At 52.8% G+C, this 21,603-nt stretch overlaps 1 protein-coding gene across 2 annotated transcripts in view; it reads left to right on the top strand.

The window, feature by feature from the left end:
- Positions 1 to 21,233, top strand: part of Rptor (regulatory associated protein of MTOR complex 1) — a 300,137-nt gene extending 278,904 nt beyond the window's left edge. For both annotated transcript variants that reach the window (XM_048429258.3, XM_048429259.3), the window contains exons 24-34: positions 288 to 398; positions 6,655 to 6,760; positions 9,609 to 9,723; positions 10,457 to 10,581; positions 12,938 to 13,042; positions 14,365 to 14,471; positions 16,324 to 16,451; positions 16,948 to 17,034; positions 18,015 to 18,131; positions 18,491 to 18,620; positions 19,240 to 21,233. In XM_048429258.3, coding sequence (XP_048285215.1) covers positions 288 to 398; positions 6,655 to 6,760; positions 9,609 to 9,723; positions 10,457 to 10,581; positions 12,938 to 13,042; positions 14,365 to 14,471; positions 16,324 to 16,451; positions 16,948 to 17,034; positions 18,015 to 18,131; positions 18,491 to 18,620; positions 19,240 to 19,308 — 1,200 coding nt within the window. In that variant the 3' untranslated portion in view covers positions 19,309 to 21,233. The remainder of the gene's footprint in view (positions 1 to 287; positions 399 to 6,654; positions 6,761 to 9,608; positions 9,724 to 10,456; positions 10,582 to 12,937; positions 13,043 to 14,364; positions 14,472 to 16,323; positions 16,452 to 16,947; positions 17,035 to 18,014; positions 18,132 to 18,490; positions 18,621 to 19,239) is intronic.
- Positions 21,234 to 21,603: the final 370 nt, after the last annotated feature.

The following is a 21,603-nucleotide window of genomic DNA, read 5'->3' as shown; positions in this document are numbered from 1 at the left end:
CGTGACCGCTGTCACGCATTAGACATCCTTCTGGGGTAGGAAGACCACTGTTATACACTGCCCGTGAGAAGAACACAGTACTGTTCACGTGACCGCTGTCATGCACTAGACATCCTTTCAGGCGTAAGAAGGAGAAGAGTCCCAGGCCCACTGGATGAGGCGGGAAGATCAGAACTTCAAGTCAGATTGGGTACATAGTGAGACCCTGTCTCAAAGCTAAAATTGGTATAGAAACAATGAGACTAACGCGTTTCCTCCTGATTCTGCTCTTTCGCAAACACCCCAAGACCACAGATGATGCAGACGATGCTGCCGGACACAAAAGCTTCATGTGTGCCACGATACAGACTGGGTTCTGCGACTGGAGTGCCCGATACTTTGCCCAGCCAGTCATGAAGGTGAGTCCTGAGTTCCTGGCCACAGCGGAACCTTGGGATGTGGCTTCTGCAACCCCAGTGCTTACACCTGAAGCTGGAGTCCTCACGCTGCCTTCTTCTTGCCCCGGTCCCTGGTTCTGGCCTTGGGGTTTGATTCTTGTTCCTAAAAGTCCCTTCCTAGTGACTCAAAACCCAATCTTAACCCCATTTCTGGCTCACCGGGGTCTGTTAGCCCAACTGTGACCTGAGCAGGTGGGCCAGGATTGGCAGGGGTGTGGGTAGGGGAGCTCAGTCGCATTCATCCTTACCTTTGTTTCCGTGGCTGCTGTCACACCCTGCTAGCTGTTGCTGTCATAGGACAGGCCTCGACGGTTAAGACAGAAGAGCCCACCAGGTGGCGCACACCTTTAATCCCAGCACTCGGAGTCAGAGGCAAGAGGATCTCTGTGGGCCAGCCTGGTCTACAGAGTGAGTTCTAGGATAACCAGGGCTACACAGAGAAACCCTGTCCTAAACAGGGTTTAAGGGACAAAAAGGAGAGTCAAAGTGGCCGGCTTTGGTTTCTTCCTGTCTTCCCAAAGAAAGCACGGTAGAAATCTGCCTGTCTGGACTTGCCAGCGTCATGTGTCACCTTGTCTAACTCCCCGTGGAGGAGTGTGCTCAGAGCTGTCCTCGGACCCCGCTTGGTGACAACGGGGACTCACCCTGAGTCTTAATCTGCCTTAGCTGTAGTGCAAGATGTTTCAAGACTACAGATTTGTGCCCAAGCTAATGAATGTCCCCAAGCCAACAGCATCTACACTTGGTCAGCCTCTGAGTCTGTCTCCATGTGAGAGCTGCACAAATGGGCTTTGAGGCTTATCTGTAGGTCTGAAGCAGGTCCTCCGAATGTCTCCTCCTTCCTCTATGTTGACAACTGAGAACTGAGAGCCACAGCTTATTCATACTTGTATGTTGAGCTAGATGCCCAAGTAAGTTCTCTGAAAAGCATTCCAAACAGCCCTAGAGTGTAAAATGCCTGGGCTGCCTATGTCTTGAGCCACCATTCCCTTCAAACTAATCAATCATTGCTTTGTTAAGATGATATATAAAAATCAAATATAGATGGTCTCTATGAGTCCTTTAAAGGCAAAAATTGAAATCCACTAAATGTCTAACAGACTGGACGGTTAAAAATTCTGAAACAAGGTTGAGGGCCCAGGGACAGGACATATGCCTGTCATTCCCGGGACTCTGGGTTCCATAGAAAAGCACTGTAAAAATAAAATAAAAATAAAACCTCCTCAGGGCTGGGCCAGGGTGTGGCTCAGTGATGGACAGCTTGCCTGTTGTACTAGAAGCCACAAGTTTCATCTCAGGACCATCAAAAAATAAAATAATAATAAAGAAAAAGTCGTGAAACATTTGATTAGAAATTATTGAAACTATCAACAAGTTTTTTGTTTTGTTTTGTTTTGGTTTGGTTTTCGATACAGAGTTTCTCTGTGTAACCCTGGCTGTCCTAGAACTCACTCTGTAGACCATGCTGGCCTCAAACTCAACAGATCTACCTGCCTCTGCCTCCCGAGTGCTGGGATTAAAGGTGTATGCTACTGCTGCTATGCCCAGCTAAGCAAGTATTTTTGTTTTTTGTTTTGTTTGGTTTGATTTGGTTTGGTTTGTTGTTTTGTTTTTTTTTTTTTTTCAAGACAGGGTTTCTCTGTAGCTTTGGAGCCTGTCCTGGAACTCGCTCTTGTAGACCAGGCTATCCTCAAACTCTCAGAGATCCGCCCACCTCTGCCTTCTGAGTGCTGGGATTAAAAGTGTGCGCCACCACCTCCCAGCACAAGTATTTTTTTACAATTAAATCTGAAAGTTAATTAGTAACAGCCTGGTGTGGTGGTGAATGCCCATAATCCAAGCACTCAGGACATTGAGGAGGGAGGATTGTGACTTCAGGATCAGCCTAGACCATATTTGAGACCCTGTCGCAAAACAAAACAGACCAAAAAAGTTGTTGCATAAGAAAATGCTTATGACAGAATGTTTTAGACAAATACCAAAAGCTGGACCTCTAGAGGAACAGCAGTTCTGTAGGCCATTGTGGCCCACATGCTCATGTGAAATCCTAGAAGGGAACTCTGAGACCTCGGACCCCTCAGTAGTATGGCACTGTGTAGTACCAAGTATGAAGGGTGGGATGTAGAGAAATGAGCTTGCTGATCTTCCTCATGTGGGGATCAAGCTGTAGGGACAAGCACAGGTCCGTGGCTGCCCACACAGCAGGGGAGCATGCCCTTCTGATCTGTGGGAAGGAGGGTGCATGCCCTGGACGTGTGTGGTAAAAATCCCACACTGGGGCACTCAGACACTGGGAGCCTCCAGAATTGTCCTTTAGAACCACGTGGGCCAGTGAGAAGTTTACCAGCATTTGGTTTCCCGATACGGTCCATTCTCATGGCAGGTAGGGTTGGAAAATGCAGACACAGACCCCTGCTTCCCTCCCACCATGGTGGCAGCGACTGGCAGTAATGGTGACTTCTTGGGACACTAGTGAGAGGCTTTTCTTGAAGACCTTGAAAATTGCCTCTTCTCTGTCATCCTTGTGTGGTGAAAGGGAGGAAGGACACAGGCGACTCAGAATGCACTGCCACTAGACTTAAAACTGAGCTCAGTGTGTTCCCAAAGGACTGCCATAGAGTGAGCAGCCATCCCTCTCACAGTACAGGCAGTGGGTGAGAGTCCTCAAAGGCTGGCTCTCCTCAGCTCACCTAGACTCCAGTGCCTCCATACTAGTCTGCAGTACCAGTGGGCTCGCCAGATGAAGAGATTTGCTGCACAATCACTGACATCTCTGTCAGAAGCAACTAGGAATTGAGATGCAGTATCAGTGGCACTCGCAAATAACACTACAGAACAGAAACACTGAGTGTAAAGTTTTTATAATACTGTAAGAGAAATGAGAGAGGCCATGTTCACAGGTGGGAAGGTTTGCAGGGGCTGGGCCTCCCTAAATGGCTACTTAAATCAGCGCAGCCCTGATCAAAGTCCCATTTTTTTGACAAAAAAAATGAGCTTAAAATATGGAGAGAAGCAATGAAACTCCAAAAACTAGAAATTCTGCAATAGAGCAAAGCTACAAGGCTCACACTGTCCAATGTCAAGACTGTCAAGTTAGTAATCAGGATGTGTATGGACCTGGAGCATGGACAGACACATATATCAGTAGGGTAGAATAGAGAGAGACAGCCACACAGGCAGGTTCCATTGATTTTTTTCAGCCAAGGCATGAAAACAGTCCAGTTCAGCAGAGACATTTCAAAGAAACATCTTACCAACAGAGTGAGTTATGTTCCTACATGTAAACCCCCAAACTACAAACCTTTGGGCTACAAGGAGCCTTTAATAAGATACAGAAACCACAAGTCATACAAGAAAACAAAACGATGAATTGGACTTCATCAAATAGATACTCTGGCCGCTCTCGTGATCGTCCTCAGCTGCACAGCACATTTGAGCCCAGACTGTGTACACGAACTGTGTCTTAGTTGGGATTTTTTCCTGCTGCGATGATACACCATGACCAAAACCAACTTGGGAAGGGTTTGTTCAACTTTGAAAGTGATCTTCTGAGAGAGGGAGAGGGGGCTCCACACAGAAGTCTGTGCCATGCTGTGCTGAGTGGAATGTTCTCTGTGGTCTATGGATCTGCCTCTCTAGAACAGGCAAAAGCACAGGGTCAGAAGACAGGGCACTGTTTGCCAGGGCCTGCGGTTAAAAGGCAGACTTGACAAGGAGACGGGGCATGGAAACATGTTGGGGACACTGCAGACTGCTCTGTCTAAAATGCTGGCAATTATATGACCAACCATTTGCCTAATCCCAAGCCACACCTAAAGAGGGTAAACTGCTTGCATGTACGTCAAGCCAACCTGACTTTAGAGAGGACACTTCCTCCCATAATGCCCAGGTCATCTGTATTGAGGGTCGTGAGAGGGTACAAGGGCCCTTGTTTGTGTATACACTGTGGGCTTGGACTCTGATCAGTGCTGCAGAGACCATTGCCTGCCTGAATGAGACCTGGGGAGAGGATGGGGGATCCCGTTAAGGCTGGGAAGTGGTGATAGTAGCCAGTGAGAAGCAAAAACAGGGCTCCCATCCTCGCCGCATGGGAAGACTTGCTCTTGCTAGTCTTAGGACCAGTGTCCTAAGACACTGGAGTCTGTGGGATCCTCCCCACTTCTGCCTTGGCCCAAGCCTTTTTTCAGTCTTGATAATAATAGTCCTTGGCACACCCTGATCCATATTAATTCCCAAGGCACCAAAAGTAAGACATAGCCCAAAGATCCGTACTCTACACAGACCTGCGTATATGACATGTCTTACCTCCTGTGCTCGAGAGCGCAAGTTCTTTGTGACCAGAAAGGGGCTGAGCCTTGGCTTTCAGCTCCCTCTCAGCTGCCTGTGCCCCCACAGAAGGCTTCGGAGCTGTAATTGATCTTTCTGAGAAGCCAGAGGTACTGAACTGGCTTGTCAGGATACTTCGTGTTATACTGTGAAGCAGGCCACATCCCGCTAGGACAGCGGTTCTCAACCTGTGGGTCACCACCATTTTGGGGGCCAAATGACCCTTTCAAAGGGGTCACATATCAGATATTTACGATTCATAACAATAGCAAAATTGCAGTTATGAAGTAGCAATGAAATAATTTTATGCTTGGGAGTCACCACAATGAGGAACTGTTTTAAAGGGTCCCGGCATTAGGAAGGCTGAGAACACTGCTCTAGCAGCTGTTTGGAAAGAGGATCCCAGAAGCCAGGCCTGGATGCTTGTTTACCAAAAGGCAATATTCCACCCAGAGATGAATAGATGGAGAGAGAAGGCAGGGGTAATGCACAGGAAGGGGGTAGTCTGCTGTCCAGTCTCATCCGATTGCTCCACCAATGGCTTGTCACCCGCAGTGGCACCGTGCCTGTACCTTTTCACGGTGTACCACTTCTCTCCTCTCGCTGGGCCGCCCTCTGTGCTTTTTGCTGCCTCTCACAAGTAGGCTCAGAAGTGAGCCCTACTTCTGAGTGCTGGGTACAGAGACAGCCCCTCTGTGCCCCTCACCCCCAGAGACAGAGTCCAGGGCCAGGCTTCTGTCACCAATGACAGTGAAGTGCCAGACTGTCTGACACCCTCCAGGTTTCCGTGTGCCTGGGTCTCCCCCAGTGTGTCTCCTCCAGGCCTTGCTTGGCTCTGTTTTGTCTCCTTTGGAGATCGGGTCTAGAGTCAGCCCTGGGCTTACCCTCCATGTGCAGCAGCAGTGCAGTCTCAGAGAGCCGAGCTGCAGCAGGACCTAGAGTCCCACCCCTCAAGTCTCTCTTCCTGCTCCAAGCACCTTTTAGACCTCCTAATCTGCTCCCAGAGGACCTGGGTCTCACCAAAGTGCATCTCCTGCTCTCTGAGCTCTGTCGGAAGCTGCTTCCTGTTGCTCCATGTCTTCTCTAGTAAGCTCTGCATTGTCATGAAATGACACGCATGGTTCTCAATCCACATTTGCCGCTGTGGGGCCACTTTTAAACCAGTAACCATTCTCAGAGAGGCAGTGACATCTCCCTATGTCCAGGTGGGTGTCCTCCCCTGGCAGATGATTTTGCTGTTGTTGTGTGTGTTTCTCTGCAACTTTTGAGAAGAAAAAGAAGGGTGCATAGCAATAAAACACTGAAAAGGGAACACAGTCCTGCCTGGGGTCTTCCTCAGGAAGCAACTGTTTCCTGGCTGACCCGGACAGGTCCTCTCTGTCTCTCAGCCTGGAGGGAGGAGGGTCTTAGCCTGTTCATTGATTGTCGCAGTGTTTGGGGAATATAAAACTAATGCAGTCTCCCAAGAGAATCAGTCAGTGAGGTTTATCCGCTTCAGGAAGAGAAGGGAATACACCTGTGTTCACAAGCAAGCACAGCTGTCAAAGCCAGCAGCTCTGCCTCTGCATGGCTGGGGCCATTTCCCTTGTTGGGAAATCTCAGGACCCCGCTCTCCAGCATCACCTCCCCCTCCATCCTTCAGCCCAGACTAAAGGATCCAGACCTCCAGTTCTCAGAGAGTCATGTCATTTGTTATTTTCCCTGAGATGTGGACCACTCGTAGCCCAGACTGGCTTGGAATTCACCAAATAAACCATACTGCTTCGAACTCACGGTGCACCATCTACTTTAGCCCCAAGTGTGGGAACCATGGGCATACAGCACCATGCCCAGCTCAGCAGTGACTATCCTCCAGTTGCTGAGCCTAATCTGGGGCTTTCTGTCCTTACAGATCCCTGAAGAACATGACCTGGAGAGTCAGATCCGCAAGGAACGTGAGTGGCGGTTCCTGAGGAACGCTAGAGTCAGAAAGCAGGCCCAGCAGGTCATCCAGAAGGGTGAGTGCGCAGCGCCCCCAGGGGAGCAGGTCTTCTGTCAGATACATTCAGCCCCCAAAGCACTGTGTGTGCTGCCCTTGCAGACCAGCACACTGACTGGTAGAGGCAGCTGGGACAGGGATGGCATGGGGGAAGAGGAGGCCACCTCATGGGGAAGGCTTCTCCTGAAGGACATTTCTGCCCTGGGCTCTCAGTAGAGAAGTGTCAGTTCTGCTCTTTGGCATTTCCAGAAAGGGGGTGCAGGCCCTTTTCAGGCCCGGGGAGCCCACATCTCACTAACCACCCAGGATGTCCTTGAAGTGACCACTGGCTCCATTTCTCCAAAGCTCGGCAACTGCGCCCTCGCCAGACCTTTCCCAGACGTGACAGCATGCCGTGTTTGTCCCCTTCCAGCCTCATGGAGAAAGTGTTACTGATTAGCCAAGGACAGTATGTGTGCAGCTGTGGAGCCCGGGAGCAAGCTCCTGTCAGAAGGTTGTGCAGTGTGTGTCCCCCAGACCTGGAGCATGCAGGGGACAGGATCGTCCCAACTGCGGCAGGAATGAGGGCCATATTACCTTACCCTAAGACCAGGGTCCTTCATCTACTCTCTTAAGGAGTGTAGAGCAAGGCTGCCTCCACCACCCAGGGTGCAGTTCCATGACTCTGATTGCATGAGAAGGAGAGATGGAAGCCACTTCATGTCTCCAACCAGTAGCCAAGTAGTTTTTCTCATAGAAGCAGCCATGGCTGAGGGTCAGTGTGGTCAGTCTCTGGCCTTCTCCCAGTTCCACAAGTCACAGTTTTGATCATACCTTCCTGTCCTCTGACATTTAGAAAATAATGACCAGTTACTTGGTTAAATTAGGACTGAGCTTCAGAAGACAGACTGTCCTCCCACTGAAATAGAGGGCCAGGCCAGCTTCAGCCCCAGGCCTGCCTCATTGAATACCTCATTTCCTGCACATCATGGCTTGTGTCCCCGGATCTAAGATGCAGGCCCTTGGGTGCCTGTCGCCCTGACACAGTCCCTGCTCCTGCTCTTGGCTCCTCATGGCTCCTTGTAGGTGCTGGGGTCTCCTGACTCTGTGTGCAGTGGGTGCACACTGTCCACGGTGCCCTACTAGATAGCACCAGCTCTCTCAGCGCCCATGTCCACTGCATTCCACTAGACAGTGTTTCGGACCCCAGGACTCCAGCCATGGCAGCTAGGGCAGGCTGATTTCTTGACGCGAGTTTGGAAACCAGACCCACACAGTAAGATGTCTGGGAGCCTCTTGGTCCAGCTGCAGAGGCAACATTGCCTGGCATTCTATTCAGAACTGAGGCATACATTTAGAACACAAAGACAGGTGGGCTGGGAGATGGCCACACAAGCATGAGGACCCGAGTGCGAGCCCCAGAGCCCACACATAGAAAGCTGGGTCCTACGCTACGTGTCTGTACTTCTGCTACTGCCTCAGAGACAAGGTCGGTAGCTGCTTAAGAATCAGGTAAGATGGAGACACAGTAGCTCAGTACTAAGTGGGCCACAGTGCATTCTTCCGGTCACCCAGGCTAAGTGTCTAGATTCAGTACAAGCCTTTCCTTGTTGGACAGCTGAGTGTGTGCTGGGAAAGGTGTCAGAAGAGAGGTAGGAAATGATGCCTGTAGACTGGGTGTTGCTGACTGCAAAATGCAAATCAGGCTCCAGGAGATGGGAACTAGGAGAGACCATTTGGCATTCTTCAAGTCCCTGGTCATCACTGGCTTTTCCCAAGACATGGTGACCTGGACCAGCTGCCACACATTGCTGTTTGCATGAGGATTTCTTCATCTTCTGGTGCTCAGGACTTTACCATCCTACCAGAGTCCTCAACAAGAAAAACATAGATAAGAATGAGGGTACCCCAGACTAGACGCGTGTACCACTGCAGACCTAGGCGCCCTCCTCCTCCAGCAACACCACCTTCCGCCATTTCCCCAAAGGAACCAGAGGGTAGACACAGTGTGCAGAGCAGCCCACCTGGCTGAACGGTGTGATTCTCTCAGGGCCGCCATCCTAGAGTCCCCTGTACAGCAAGGACACAGACAAGGGAAAAGAGCCCAGCTCAGAGCTACCCAAGAGCTGGTGTCTGCCTCTCCATAGGCTCATGTAAGGGTCTCCTGGCTAGACCAGAAAGCTTTCCTCTCTCCACCTTGGGTATGATCACTGGCTAAAAGAATGTGTGGTCCCTGAAGCACCCTCCTGGATACCCAGAGGTCCATGCAGGTGTCTGGGGCCAAGGCAGAAGGTGCTGTCTTCCCTCCTTGGTGCTGAAGCTGTGAAGTAGTGTGTACTCTGAGGAGACTTTACTGCCCTCCATACCATGTCCAGCAGAGTCCAGCTGCCTGGACTCCGCATCCTTAGCTGCTTTCTGTCTCTTGAAAAGCCAGGAGGGTGTATATTTTCAACTAATGTGTGGAGACTGGTAAGAAAACCTGTCCTGTGTCCTTATTGGCTAGCTACTTTCCAGACTGAAGACCCTGGGCCTTAGCTGGGTCATGAGTGGTGTAGCCACACCCTCCTTCATCCTGAAATCCTAGCACTCTCTTCCAGCTCCAGTTCTTCTACTCTCAACATTGCTATGTATAGTAGTAAGCATTGGCAAAGGCACGTCAGTGTCTACCTCTGCCAGGCGCTGTGCCACAGCACCAAGCAAAAACCTGTCCCCCCCTTTTCCTCAGCACATGTTGTCAGCCCTTCTCTTTGGTCCCTGCTTCCCCCTACTTCAACTCTAGTCAGGGTAACGTCAGTGCCACTGGAGATAAGAACTTGGCCCCATTATCTCTAGTCAGTGTAATGCCAGCGCTGCTGGAGATAAGAACTTGGCTCCGTTGTCTCTTGCAGGCATCAGCAGACTGGATGATCAGATCTTTCTGAACAGGAACCCTGGCGTCCCCTCTGTGGTCAAATTCCACCCCTTTACACCATGCATAGCTGTCGCCGACAAGGACAGCATCTGGTAGGCATGGCTTCAGTTCACCCTGATGTCTCCCCCTTCCAAGGACTTGTTCCCTACCTGTTCTACAGAAGCACATGGGTGACCGAGGATCCCTGAGAGAGTATGGAATTTAAAACTTACCGCAGGTTCTGACCTGGTGTAATGAAGAAACTGTCCACTGTCACGGGTTCATAGTTTATAAAATGTCTATAGATCTTCCTTCCCCCCCCCCTTTCTATTTGTTTTTAAGTTGTGGTAAACTGTGTGTGACAGGAAACTGGGCATCTTAACCATTTGCTGTCAGTGCACATGCATACTATGAAGGCCACCCACACACACACACACACACCTCCAGAATGTTCTCCATCTCCCAACCACACAGTGAGCACCAGTCCTTCCCCTCAGGTGTCAGCATTTCCTCCTTTTGGGGTCTGCTGAAATTCCTTTGTGAGGATTTCCCACCCTCTCGGCTGTGCAGGGTGCTTAGGTTGCTCCATTGAGCACTGGTGTGGGAGTACATGTCGTCTCATTACCCTGCATTCAGTTCCCGAGGAGCGTGCCAGGGGTGGAATGCTGTGCCAGTCTTTCCTCAGGGCCACACTATACCTTCCCACCAGTAGTACACAAGTTCCTCACGCACACTGCCCGTCTCTGCTCCGATCGCAGCCACCTCGCAGGTGTGAGGCAGTATCCCATGGGGTTTGGGTTGTTTCCCTAGTGACTGTCTTTCTGTCTTCACTCTTCTTCCTTCAAGCTTTTGGGACTGGGAGAAAGGAGAGAAGCTGGACTACTTCCACAATGGCAACCCTCGGTACACCAGGGTCACCGCCATGGAGTACCTGAATGGCCAGGACTGCTCCTTGCTGCTGACAGCCACAGGTGAGCCAGACTGGTGTTGCCCTAGGCCTGAGGGGCACCTTTTTTCTGTTTCTCCCTTTTTCATAAAATACTGCTGACCAAGGTCCCCATCATTCTGAAGTGTGACATTTGTGAGGGAAAGGGCTTGACTACACGGCAGGATGTTGGTCAGGGCTCTAGGACCGTCTTTCCACCAAGTGTCCCTGGCCCTTCCCTGACCTGGGAATGCCATGTCAGCTTCTAACCTCCTAACCTTCATGGGGCACCCACACGGGCCCTCGATAACACATGACAGCCAAGGAGGACATCCTGGGCCATAACGTTCACAAGGACCCATGCTGCTCCCAACCCTTGGCTCCATCGGCTCCCCTCCTTCCATGACTGTGAAGGCTCCCAGGCCAGGTCTGTCCGTCTTTGCAGGCGGCTGAGGAGGGGCGGCTGAGGAGGGGCGGCTGAGGAGGGGCGGCTGAGGAGGGGCGGCTGAGGAGGGGTCTCAGACACAGGAGTGGCTCTCACTCTGAGTTCTTGTTTGGTTTTGCACCTGAAGTAATCATCATCTCATGCTCAGTGTGAGCAGCAGTCCCCAGGTCACTCTCCCTGGGTTGGTGGTTGGTGTGTTTTGTTGTTACTTTGTGTTGCAAAGACACCCTCGCATGTAGCCCAGTCCAGCCTCGAGCCCACTCTACAGCCAGGGGTGACCTTGAACTCTGATCCTCTTTGCCTCTTTCTCCCAAATTCAGGGATTACAGCTGAGTGTTACCCTACCCCATGTTATACACTGCTGTGATCTGAACCCAGGGCTTCATGTGTACAAGGTACATACTCCACCCGCTGAGTCACGTCCCCAGCTACAGTTTAAAGCCCTTTAACAACAGAGGTCCTGGACCAGGGACCGTTTGTGGTAGAGTGCTTGCCTGGCACCACAAGCACCACACAAACTACAGAAAGAGAATCACACCAGCACCATGACCTGCTGGTGAGAAACTGCTATCTGGTCGAAAGGTGATGGCAAAGCTAATGGAGGGGCCCTGAGCCCACAGTCCCAGGCTTCTGTGTCCTCATCCTGGGCCTGGACTTGGTGTCTGCGCCACTTGAGACCACTGATAATCCCCACGTCTTGAGCATGACTTACAAATATATGGTTTATGTTCACACTTCAAAGGGGAAACTACTCCCGGAAATTAATCTGACAGTCCTACAGTCCAGCCCTGAGTGATGAGCAGGCTCCACGTCCACATCCACTGGTAGGGAAGGCCAGGGAGTGGCTGCTGGCTTCCTGCAGAGCTGGTCACAGCCTCATCCTGCTCATCCAGCTCGACCAGTGTGTAGAAGCTCAGGTCACCAGGATCAGAGCCCGGAGGTGCTGTTGGGATGTGGTCACCGGAAGGATCCTACGTGACTGGAGTCCTCGGCTCTTGTGCTGAGGCACACTGGAGACCCGTGTCTGCCGAGCTGCTGGGGTCTGGGCTTTCAAGACCTGACAGAGGCTGACCTTGTCTTTTGCAGACAGCTCCCAGGACTTTGGGAACACTGCTTACACCCAAGCGTTCCCTTCAGTGTCAGCACGGTCAGCGTCAGTCAGGGTGCTGAGCGGGAGTGCTTCCATCTTGTTTTCTTGTTTGTTTTGTTGTGAGTGTTCACTGGCAGAGGGCCCATCTCCTATTTCAGTGAAGACGTACGGCCCCAAAAGTCTGTCTAGCAGAGTCACCTCAGGACCAGCAGCACCAGGCTGTCCAGGAGCGACCTATACACAGTGGGGCTGGGGAGCCTCAGGGCGCAGCTAGGCCTTCAAGAGAGATCAGGGTCAGATTGGGATTCTCAAGGCACCAAAGGGGAGGAAGTAGAGAGAAGAGGAGAAAAACAAAGGGGAACGGCATCAAAGTGCTGGAGTCCTTTGACTGAAGGGAGAAGCTGCGGAAGGGCCTCCTCCTTTCTAAGCCTCTAAAAGCAAGGCGGACGGGGGTCTCGCGTGTTTTGGTCTGGTGAGCCAAGCAACCGTCCTCTCTAACCTTAGGTCAGGCTGATAAGTGTGCAGAACACCAAGGGCAGTGTGGACAAGGATGAAGGCCCCAAAGATTTGTCCTCTGGAAAACTAAGTCTCACACACTGAGGGACTGGACCAGAGAGGAAGAGTGAGGAGCTTCTGTCGCGAAGAGAGAGCGGTCCATGCTGCCGGCTCTGGGAAGTGACCATGCAGCCAAGCCACTGACATGAGACCTGTGGTTTCCAGTGCTGGGGTCTCCCTGTACAGCTCTCTCTCCTAATCACCCACATCAGCACAGTAGGGCCAGGCATCCAGAACCCTGCATCTGTGTCTTAGAGATGGGGTGGATTCACCTCCATGGCACGGGCTCATACTGCTTTTCTCCTTCCCTAGATGATGGCGCCATCAGGGTCTGGAAAAATTTTGCTGATTTGGAAAAGAATCCAGAGATGGTTACTGCATGGCAGGGGCTCTCAGACATGCTGCCAACAACACGAGGTGGGTCAAACTCGTAGACACGCTACTGATAGTATCAGGTGGGCCTTTGCTCCTCAGGAGAAGGCCATCCAGATGGTCAGCTCGTAGACACGCTACTGATAGTATCAAGAAGCATCCCACCTGATGCTTCTTGGGAGAAGGCCTTCCAGAACTGTGAAAGACATTTCTGATGCCTCCAGGACACCCATTCCCTTCTGAGTTTCCAAAACCATCCTGTGGTGTCCCCTGGAAACCACAAGAATAGGTAACGCTCCAGGGCTCCAAGGCTCTGCCGTGTTCTCAGTTTGCCCGAGTTGTAGGCAGCACTGCGCGTGGCCACATATGGCTTGGGAAAGCATGGCTGCTGGCTGCGCGTGAAGGCGACATGGCGTCCTCCTTGTGCCAGCCGTGTGCTTCCCGGGACCACTGAGTGGTAGTCTCCGCCTTGGGGAGAAGTCCAGCCATACTCACACCTGTCTGGGCTGGTGAGACCTGTGGTCTCCAGAACTGTGGGAAGGGAAACCTGAGTGGCCTATGGTCTCCTTGTAGAAGGCTAAGCCGACTAAGATGAGGAATGAGTGAAGCCAGAGGGTCCACATGTGGTATCAGCTTTCCCAAGAAACGCTCAGGGAGTCACACTTGAGGAGCTGTTCTCTCTGTAGGCATGTGCCTCCTGCAGCACTGAGGGCCAGGGGTGAACTAGCTCCTGCCCCATGGCTTCTGCTGAGTTAACATTCCATGAGTACCTGCATGTGCTCTGCCAGAGACTTGAGCTTAAATCTTTGTTGCCTTAGGTACCTTGGGTATAGAAGCTTGCTTTGTAAACACTGTGCTTGATGGAGGTCCATGCCCATGTGGAGAGAGGCACTTTTGCAGAATTCCTGAGAGCTGAGTCGAGTTGCCCACTGGCCGTCCTCCTGCCTCAGTCCCTCAGTAGCTGGGATGACGGGCTCATGTCACTGCACTAGCTGAGAGCTCGTGTCCCTGTGTCTGTCTGCTCTTCATCTCCGTTTTGGTAGTCAGGACATTCTCCTCGGTGTCTTACTCGGTGCTAGCATACAGGTGGCCATGGCCTGTATAGAACCCCTGCTTTTCCTAAGAGAACTAGTACCTGGGTGTCTGACTTGGCCTGGAGGCCACTGAAAGGTGATATGCTTTTTGTGCCTCAGAATTGCAGAAGCTGTATTTGGTGGGCAGAGATTCTGAGTCCTGTGATACAGTTCCTGGGTGGGTGGAGTGTGTAAGGTCCTGAGAGAGCACGGCGCTCGTCTGAACGTTATTGCACCAACCTTGCCTTACATGAGTGAGAGGGATGCCCAGGATGCCCCATCCTGTTTCCCCAGGAGCTGGCATGGTGGTAGACTGGGAGCAAGAGACTGGCCTGCTTATGAGCTCAGGAGACGTACGCATCGTCCGAATATGGGACACTGACCGTGAGACAAAAGTACAGGTAATCACTCCAGCCCGTCATAGCACAGACGCCCGAGCTCCCACAGAGTAGATCTCGTCCCTGTCATAGCACAGACGCCTGTGATCCCACAGAGTAGATCTCGTCCTGTCATAGCACTGACGCCCGAGCTCCCACAGAGTAGATCTCGTCCTGCCATAGCACAGACGCCCGAGCTCCCACAGAGTAGATCTCGTCCTGCCATAGCACAGACGCCCGAGCTCCCACAGAGTAGATCTCGTCCTGTCATAGCACAGACGCCTGTGATCCCACAGAGTAGATCTTGTCCCTGTCATAGCACAGACGCCTGTGATCCCACAGAGTAGATCTCGTCCTGTCAAAGAGAACCAAGACAAGCGCAGTCGGTGACTGCTGCCCAGCTGTCTGTCTGCAGGGAAACAGACAGGAGATGGCATCTTGCTGCCAGGCAAAAAGCTAATTACCTCTGGATGCTCAATGATTATGGCACTTTGACCCTGCATTACAGCATAATTAAGCCTGTGCTGATCCAAATTATTTCCAAATATTATTTCTCTGTGCAAATTAGGGAATATCAGAAATCAGTAGGGTGAAATGTCTTAAATGAGAGCAGCTAATTGTTCGACCGTCGGCTTCCTCACCCTGTGGTGGGTGCTGGGCGCAGAAGGCGGGGCTTCATGTGTGCCAAGTACCTCCCTGGGCTGCCGCTGGGCTAGAACTCAGCCCCTTACTTAAACCATCTTTCATTTTCAAGATTGTTGGTTTGTTTTTGAGACATAATATTACTGTGTAGACCAGTCTGGCTCCAAATTTTCCATTTTAATAGAGTGCATTGGTTTTGCCTCTGATACCAGGGCTTCTTTGCCAGAGTTCAGTTGCACCTTTGTTCTTTGGATCCAAGGCAAAATCACAGATACTGTAAGGACATCATGTAGGTAGCTGAGGGATAGCTGTCTTCCCAGTGTCGGAGAGCCACAGAGCAGAGCCTGTCCTCAGTGTTCTCCAGCCTGCCCTGCCAAGGTGGGGCCTGGACAGCTGTGGGCAGCTCTGCAGAACAAAGGGCAGGACCGGCAGGAATGGTGAGAACTGCATGATCTGAGGCCTCTCCTTCCGTGGTCTCCTCAAGCCCATGGTGCCACCAAACAGTTGAAGTAGAACACTGTCTTCCAGGGTCTCTGTTCATATGGGGAGATAGTGCCTGATCGCTCCTACTTCTGGGGGGCTGTGGGGAGCACTTGGGGTCCCGGCAGGTGCAGTGCCTCTTTGGGTGTCGTTGCATCAACTGTAAAGGAGGGAACGTGTCTCTCTCCCCACCCCCATTCCCATGAGTTCCTCTTGGGTTCGCCCCGTCTGGGTAAATAGCTCTTTCCTTCTGAGGCCCATTTCCAGCTTCCGTTCTTCTTGCTCCTATTCATCACCCCCCTGCCCTTCTGCAGTATTTACAGCACCGAGGGGAGCAGAGAAGCAGTTCCTCAGCTCTTCCCTGACTAATTAGGGGTCTGAAGAGAGAGCTAACGAGACTCCCTCCCTGCCAAAATGTGCTTCGTCTTTCTTTTCAGGAAAGGGGGATGCTGCTGGAAAGTTTAATTGGCACTGAGAGTAAGGCATCCCCACAGTTATCTTCCAGGCTGTGCCCAGGCACGGGCTCACAGGCTGATGCTCAGCCTGGCCTGTAGGCTCAGGCTGATGGCAGACACTCAAGCTGATGGGCTGATGGGGGCATGCCTGCTACCATGTAACCCTGCATTACCCTTGACCCAGCTCCTCTGGCCTCTGCTAGCCTTGTAGGTAGAGACCTGTTTGTTAGCCTGAGGGAAGTGGGTGTGGCCAGCTGGAGGCCCCTCCCCCCTCCTCACTGTTCTCTTTTTGGGCTTAGGACATTCCCACGGGTGCCGACAGCTGTGTGACTAGTCTGTCCTGTGACTCCCACCGCTCGCTCATTGTGGCTGGCCTGGGCGATGGCTCCATCCGGGTCTATGACAGGAGGATGGCACTCAGTGAATGGTAACCGCCAACCTCCCCTCCTCGGTGCTGCTCAGCTCCTTCCAGATGGCAGGGGCCACCCCACTGCCAGTGAAGGGTCAGCAGTTCACAGTGGCGCTCTGGCCAGTCTTCACCCTCCTCTGCCGGGCTTGTGGGTCCATTCTCCACCCTTGCCTGGCATCCAGTCGTCTCGCAGAGAGACCTTCACAAGCTGACCCACAGAGACAGAGGAGCAGTGTGCCCTCTCACTAAGCTGCCATCTAAGGCAGAGCTAGTAGGCCTTCCTCAGCCCAAAATGGCACCCAGACTTCAAGACAGACTGGGGAATTGGAGGCTGGACAGGTGAGGGGAGTGACCTAGTACAGCCTAGCTAGTGGTTCCAACCTGAGTTTCCTTCTGGGGCCCTGCCCAGGGACAGGGCTGCCAGGTCCAGTTTACACCTACTTCTAGCCCTCCCTGAGCAATGCGGGAAGAGAGACTGGGCTGGGCCAGTCCTGACCGCACCTTCCTCTTCTAGCCGAGTCATGACTTACCGGGAGCACACAGCCTGGGTGGTCAAGGCCTACCTGCAGAAGCACCCTGAGGGCCACATCGTGAGTGTGAGGTAAGGAGCAGCAGATGCAGAAGACATTTGCTGGGAAAACATTATTTTCCCTCCATTTAAATATGTCCTTGATACTCAAACAGCTAGGGAGGGGCTGTGGCATTTCAGGGCAGTAATTGACTCTGCTCTGCAACTGGCCAGAAAGGTCAGAGTATAGAGCAAGAGGGTGAGGGTGTGTGTGTGTGTGTGTGTGTGTGTGGCATATGCATGTGAGTGCGTGTGCACACACGAACATGCACCAGGAGGTCTGAACTGGGCTGAATAAGATGAGCAGGCAGGTATGTCCCTCCTGCATGCACAAGGGCAGCAAAGCAACATGCACCTGGCAACACATCCCCGAGCAGGCTGGCTGCCCCAGCAGACTGCCTTGTCGCCAGCCAGCCTCTGCACATAAATTCAGCCTGCTGCTCGGTAAATACTGTGCTGAGAGCAGCGCATCTTTATTTGCCTGTTAAAGAGACAGCAAAGCGTGATTTACTGTTGCAAAGCCACCACTCCTTCAGCGTAATGTTCTTCCCCCTATCTATAGCAAGTCTAGGTGAGGCAACCTGGCCTCCCTGTGGGCCTGGGCATCCACCAGGCTACCTCTGCCCTCGTGGACTCCACTTCATGAACTCCAGTCTCTGTGGCACTCAGCTCCTGCCCTTGCTCATAGCCTTTTCTCTGACCCTGCTGTGTCCTGCTTTGAGTGAGCACAGCAGCTATCTTTGGTATCAGTCCTGGCCTTTTCCAGCTTAAGAGAGGGCCGCTTGATAGGAAGGAACCCTGACTGCCATAGCCAGTGGGATAGCAGGATGGGGGCTGTGAGCACCACCTGGGAGGCCCTTGATAGGGGTCCTGGGAGTCTACATAGCTTTGGCCTTACCAGCATGACCCTTCACATGGCAAGCACCACCGTCCCCAAAGCCAGGCCCCTTCCACGGGACTCCAGGAGTGTACCTAAGGTTCCACAGCAAGCGTGACTGTGGCCTCCTTCGCAGTGTCAATGGAGATGTGCGCTTCTTTGACCCTCGGATGCCTGAGTCCGTGAATGTGATGCAGATCGTGAAGGGACTGACAGCCCTCGACATCCATCCCCAAGCAAACCTGATCGCCTGGTAGGTACCCTGCCTCCATGCAGCCCCTGCGTCTGAGCAGAGTACCCTGTACACAGCGTTTGAGCTCTGTCCTCATGGTGCCTTTGGAGGAGGACGGCTTAGAGGTCTAACTGTGCTACCGTGAAATAAAAGCAGAAGATCTCCCTGTGCCTTCTCTAGCCGTGAGAGCAAGCATCCACCCTCAAGGCTTCTCTGGGGGCAGACCTCCCTCTTCCTGCCTCAGGGTGACATACAGGTGGACCTCCTGGCCTGTGTCCCATTGCTGCAGCCCCCTGTCCACTGCAGCCGCTTGGCCTGTCTTCCTCCCACACCACAAGAAGACACAGGCTAATGTTCTGGCATCTCTCTCCCTACCACAGTGGCTCCATGAACCAGTTCACAGCCATCTACAACGGGAATGGGGAGCTGATCAACAACATCAAGTACTACGACGGGTTCATGGGCCAGCGAGTCGGGGCCATCAGCTGCTTGGCTTTCCACCCGCACTGGGTCTGTACCTGGTGCCTTCAGTCCTGGGTTTCTGGGAGGTGGGAGAGGAGTCAAGTGGTGGAGACCCTTCCCGGCTCAGGAATATAAAGAACTGAGATAAGCCTGGGTCCTTCAGAAAACCAACGCCCTGACCCCTAGAAACCAAACTCAGTTCTTATACGCAGGTCAGAATAGACAGTGCAGAGGGGAAAGCAGCTGGTGCCTCTGGTTGGAGGCAGTAGATGAATGTCCCTGGGCCCCTCCATAGCTGTAATCACTCGTGTGGACTCTTAGGTTGGTTAGGATTTTGCAGAGTGGGTTTCACTCTACTGAAGTGCACAGCATCAGATTCCCAGAACTGTCCCAGTGGGGCGATCCTGAAAAGAAGCTGCAGGGAATTGTGGGTAGTATGCAAATTGCCTGTAATGGAATTTGGATGATACATCATCCTGCTAGAATCTGGCAGTTAATAGCCTTCATTCCTGTGCCAGTGTGGAGTTCAGAGGTGTTACGGTAGTTTGTGCCTCCCGGCTAGAGCTGGGCACAGCGTCCAAGCAGCCTGCTCCCTTCCCCTCACCCCACGCTGCAGCTCCCACTGTAGCTGAGGCCCGGCTCATGCACTTCTCTGCTCTCTCCTCAGCCTCATCTGGCAGTCGGAAGCAACGACTACTACATCTCTGTGTATTCGGTGGAGAAGCGTGTCAGATAGCAGCACCCAGGACTCCCACCAGGCTGCAGCCACCCTCTGCTGTACATAGTGAACCAAACTGCACTGCTTGGGTTGCAGTGCCCTCCTACCTACCCCCTCTGCAAACCTTGGCCAGCTGAGGAGGGGGCTCGTACTCCTTCCTGTCTGTCCTCACTGTAATGTACCAAGTTCAGAGCAGGGGAGGGTTTGACGCTGCTTCCCATCAAGAACCAGCACCCAGGCCCCAAGGATCTCATGATGCTTCTCAGTGCATCATGGTCCTTCTGTCCTGCTTCCTTCTGAGGTTTTACAAAGGGATGCATTTGGTTTTTCCATGTGGTCAAAGCCTTAGTTGCAGGACAGGTGGAGCCTGTAGAAAAGCTGCATTGGGGGCTCCTGAGAGCCATGCCCGGCCCCACTGTCCTCTCACAGTGTGGACAGGAACCCCTCAGAGTAGGCTGGGCAATGCTGGGAAATGGAAGAAGGCGACTGAGGAAGGAGAGGGGAGGCCTCTCCTGCTACCCAGTGTGGATGTCTGAACCTGGCCCTCTTAGGGCACTGAGGCAGCCCAACACACCCACCTCATCACGGGGTGCATTATGCTGGTGTGAGAAAGGGGCCCCCTTCCTGCACAGCTAGACTCCGAGGTCCTGTTTGGGCCTCACATGACTGGTTACAGAAAGGGCTGTTGTGACTCTGCACAGCGAAGGCAGATGTGTAGAATTAGCTGTTGCCTCCACCTGCCAGGCTCATTCTGACATGCTTCTCTCCCATAGGACAGTAGCAGTGGCCACAGCCCCAAGCTCACTGTTTGTGCCACACACAGGCACACACGCATGTAGGCACACAACCTCCCCATCCATGCCCAAGCACATGTGGGTGCCCTGGTCTTCCTGTCTGTGCGCGCTTAGGGTGCGCACACGTGCAGGCTCACAGTCTCCCCTCCTGCACAGGTGTGGGCACTGTGGCCAGCTGCAGGTGTCCTCGTGCTGACCTCACACTCATCACACACATCAGAGGCTGCACTGGACCCTAGAGGCGTGTGAGCAGCAACAGCCCGGTTGATGGTGTGACTAAGGTTGTGTGATGCGATCTGGCATGTGGAAGAGCTTCTCAGCAGTGTCCTGGTGTGCTGGCATGTGTCTTTGTGCACACACAAGTGAGGGGCCATGGACATTTCAGCCCTGGATGGAGCACAGCATTGCTGAGGAGCTGCACACAAACGGGCACAGCACAGTAATGATGTTTTGAAAAGCATTTTCCGTTTTCCCTGGGAATCAGGATCTTTCAGAGGAGGACAAAGTGGCTTAATCAGTTCTGCCAATAGGAGTCCAGTGTCCAGGCTGGAACAGTGGGGCAGAGGCCGGGTCCCTGTGCTGTGCTCTGTTTTAGTCAAGAGCATCGCCCATGTGAAAGGATCCCTGCAGGCAGTGCTGGGCTGGCCACAGGGCCAGGTGGGGCCGGACAAGCAGGACAGGAGACCCTTGTACCAGGAGGGGCTCCGGAGGAAGACAGCAGCTCAGAGTCGGGAAGGCCTTAGAACCACCCGACATCCCCAGGAGCCCAACTGCCCAGTTTGCAGAGCGCTCCAGTGGGGGCCACGCTGGGACCTTCCAGCAGCTGAACTCCAAATGTTGTCCAGCTCAGTCCCTGTCTAACTGGGGGTTCTGTTTTGGCACCATGGGGCCTCCTGAAGGGTTGGGGGAGGGTCGCCTCCCTTCCCTGATGTAGCTGCAGAGCTTGCATCTTGCCCAGGGACTGGGCCTTCGCTGGTCTGATGGGAAAACTCAATCATGAAGCTAACCGAGGCTGGAGAGAGCGCTGGCCTAGAGTTCATTGTTTCTATTCATTCTCCGAAAAGGACTGACCAGACATGGAGCTGCAGTGAAGCTCAAAGCAGTGACAAGCAGCAAAGTGTTAATAAAGAATAAAACCGTGAGAAGAGACTGTGCCCCCTGAGAGCTGAGGATGGGAGGGGCTGGGCCCCAAAGGGCAGTGCAGTCATGGCTTCTAAGTTCCCCGGTCCCCTTGGGTGGGATGGGAGAGTCTTGGCCCAAGACGGCTGTAAGTGAATGCCCCAGGACAGGGCCACTGTACCAGCCCTCCTGAGCCTGGGTAGAAAGGAAGAGGTGGTGGTTGCCATGGATACCTTGAGGCATCGTGACTGGATTTCTCTGCTAGCTCAGGCTTGTCATTAATAAGGTTGCCTGCATTTACACAGACCAGCTTCACGTGTTCATCCCCACTTTTCTGTTAACATTGCTGCCTCTCTAGGTAAGACCAAGTAGTGCAGAGCGAGCAGTGTACAGCCGGTCC

The sequence above is a fragment of the Myodes glareolus genome, chromosome 9 (assembly GCF_982192425.1).
Source record: "Myodes glareolus chromosome 9, mMyoGla1.1, whole genome shotgun sequence".
NCBI classification, from domain to species: domain Eukaryota; kingdom Metazoa; phylum Chordata; class Mammalia; order Rodentia; family Cricetidae; genus Myodes; species Myodes glareolus.
The sequence above is the reverse complement of the archived record's forward strand: the minus strand, read 5'-3'. Positions and strand labels throughout refer to the sequence as shown.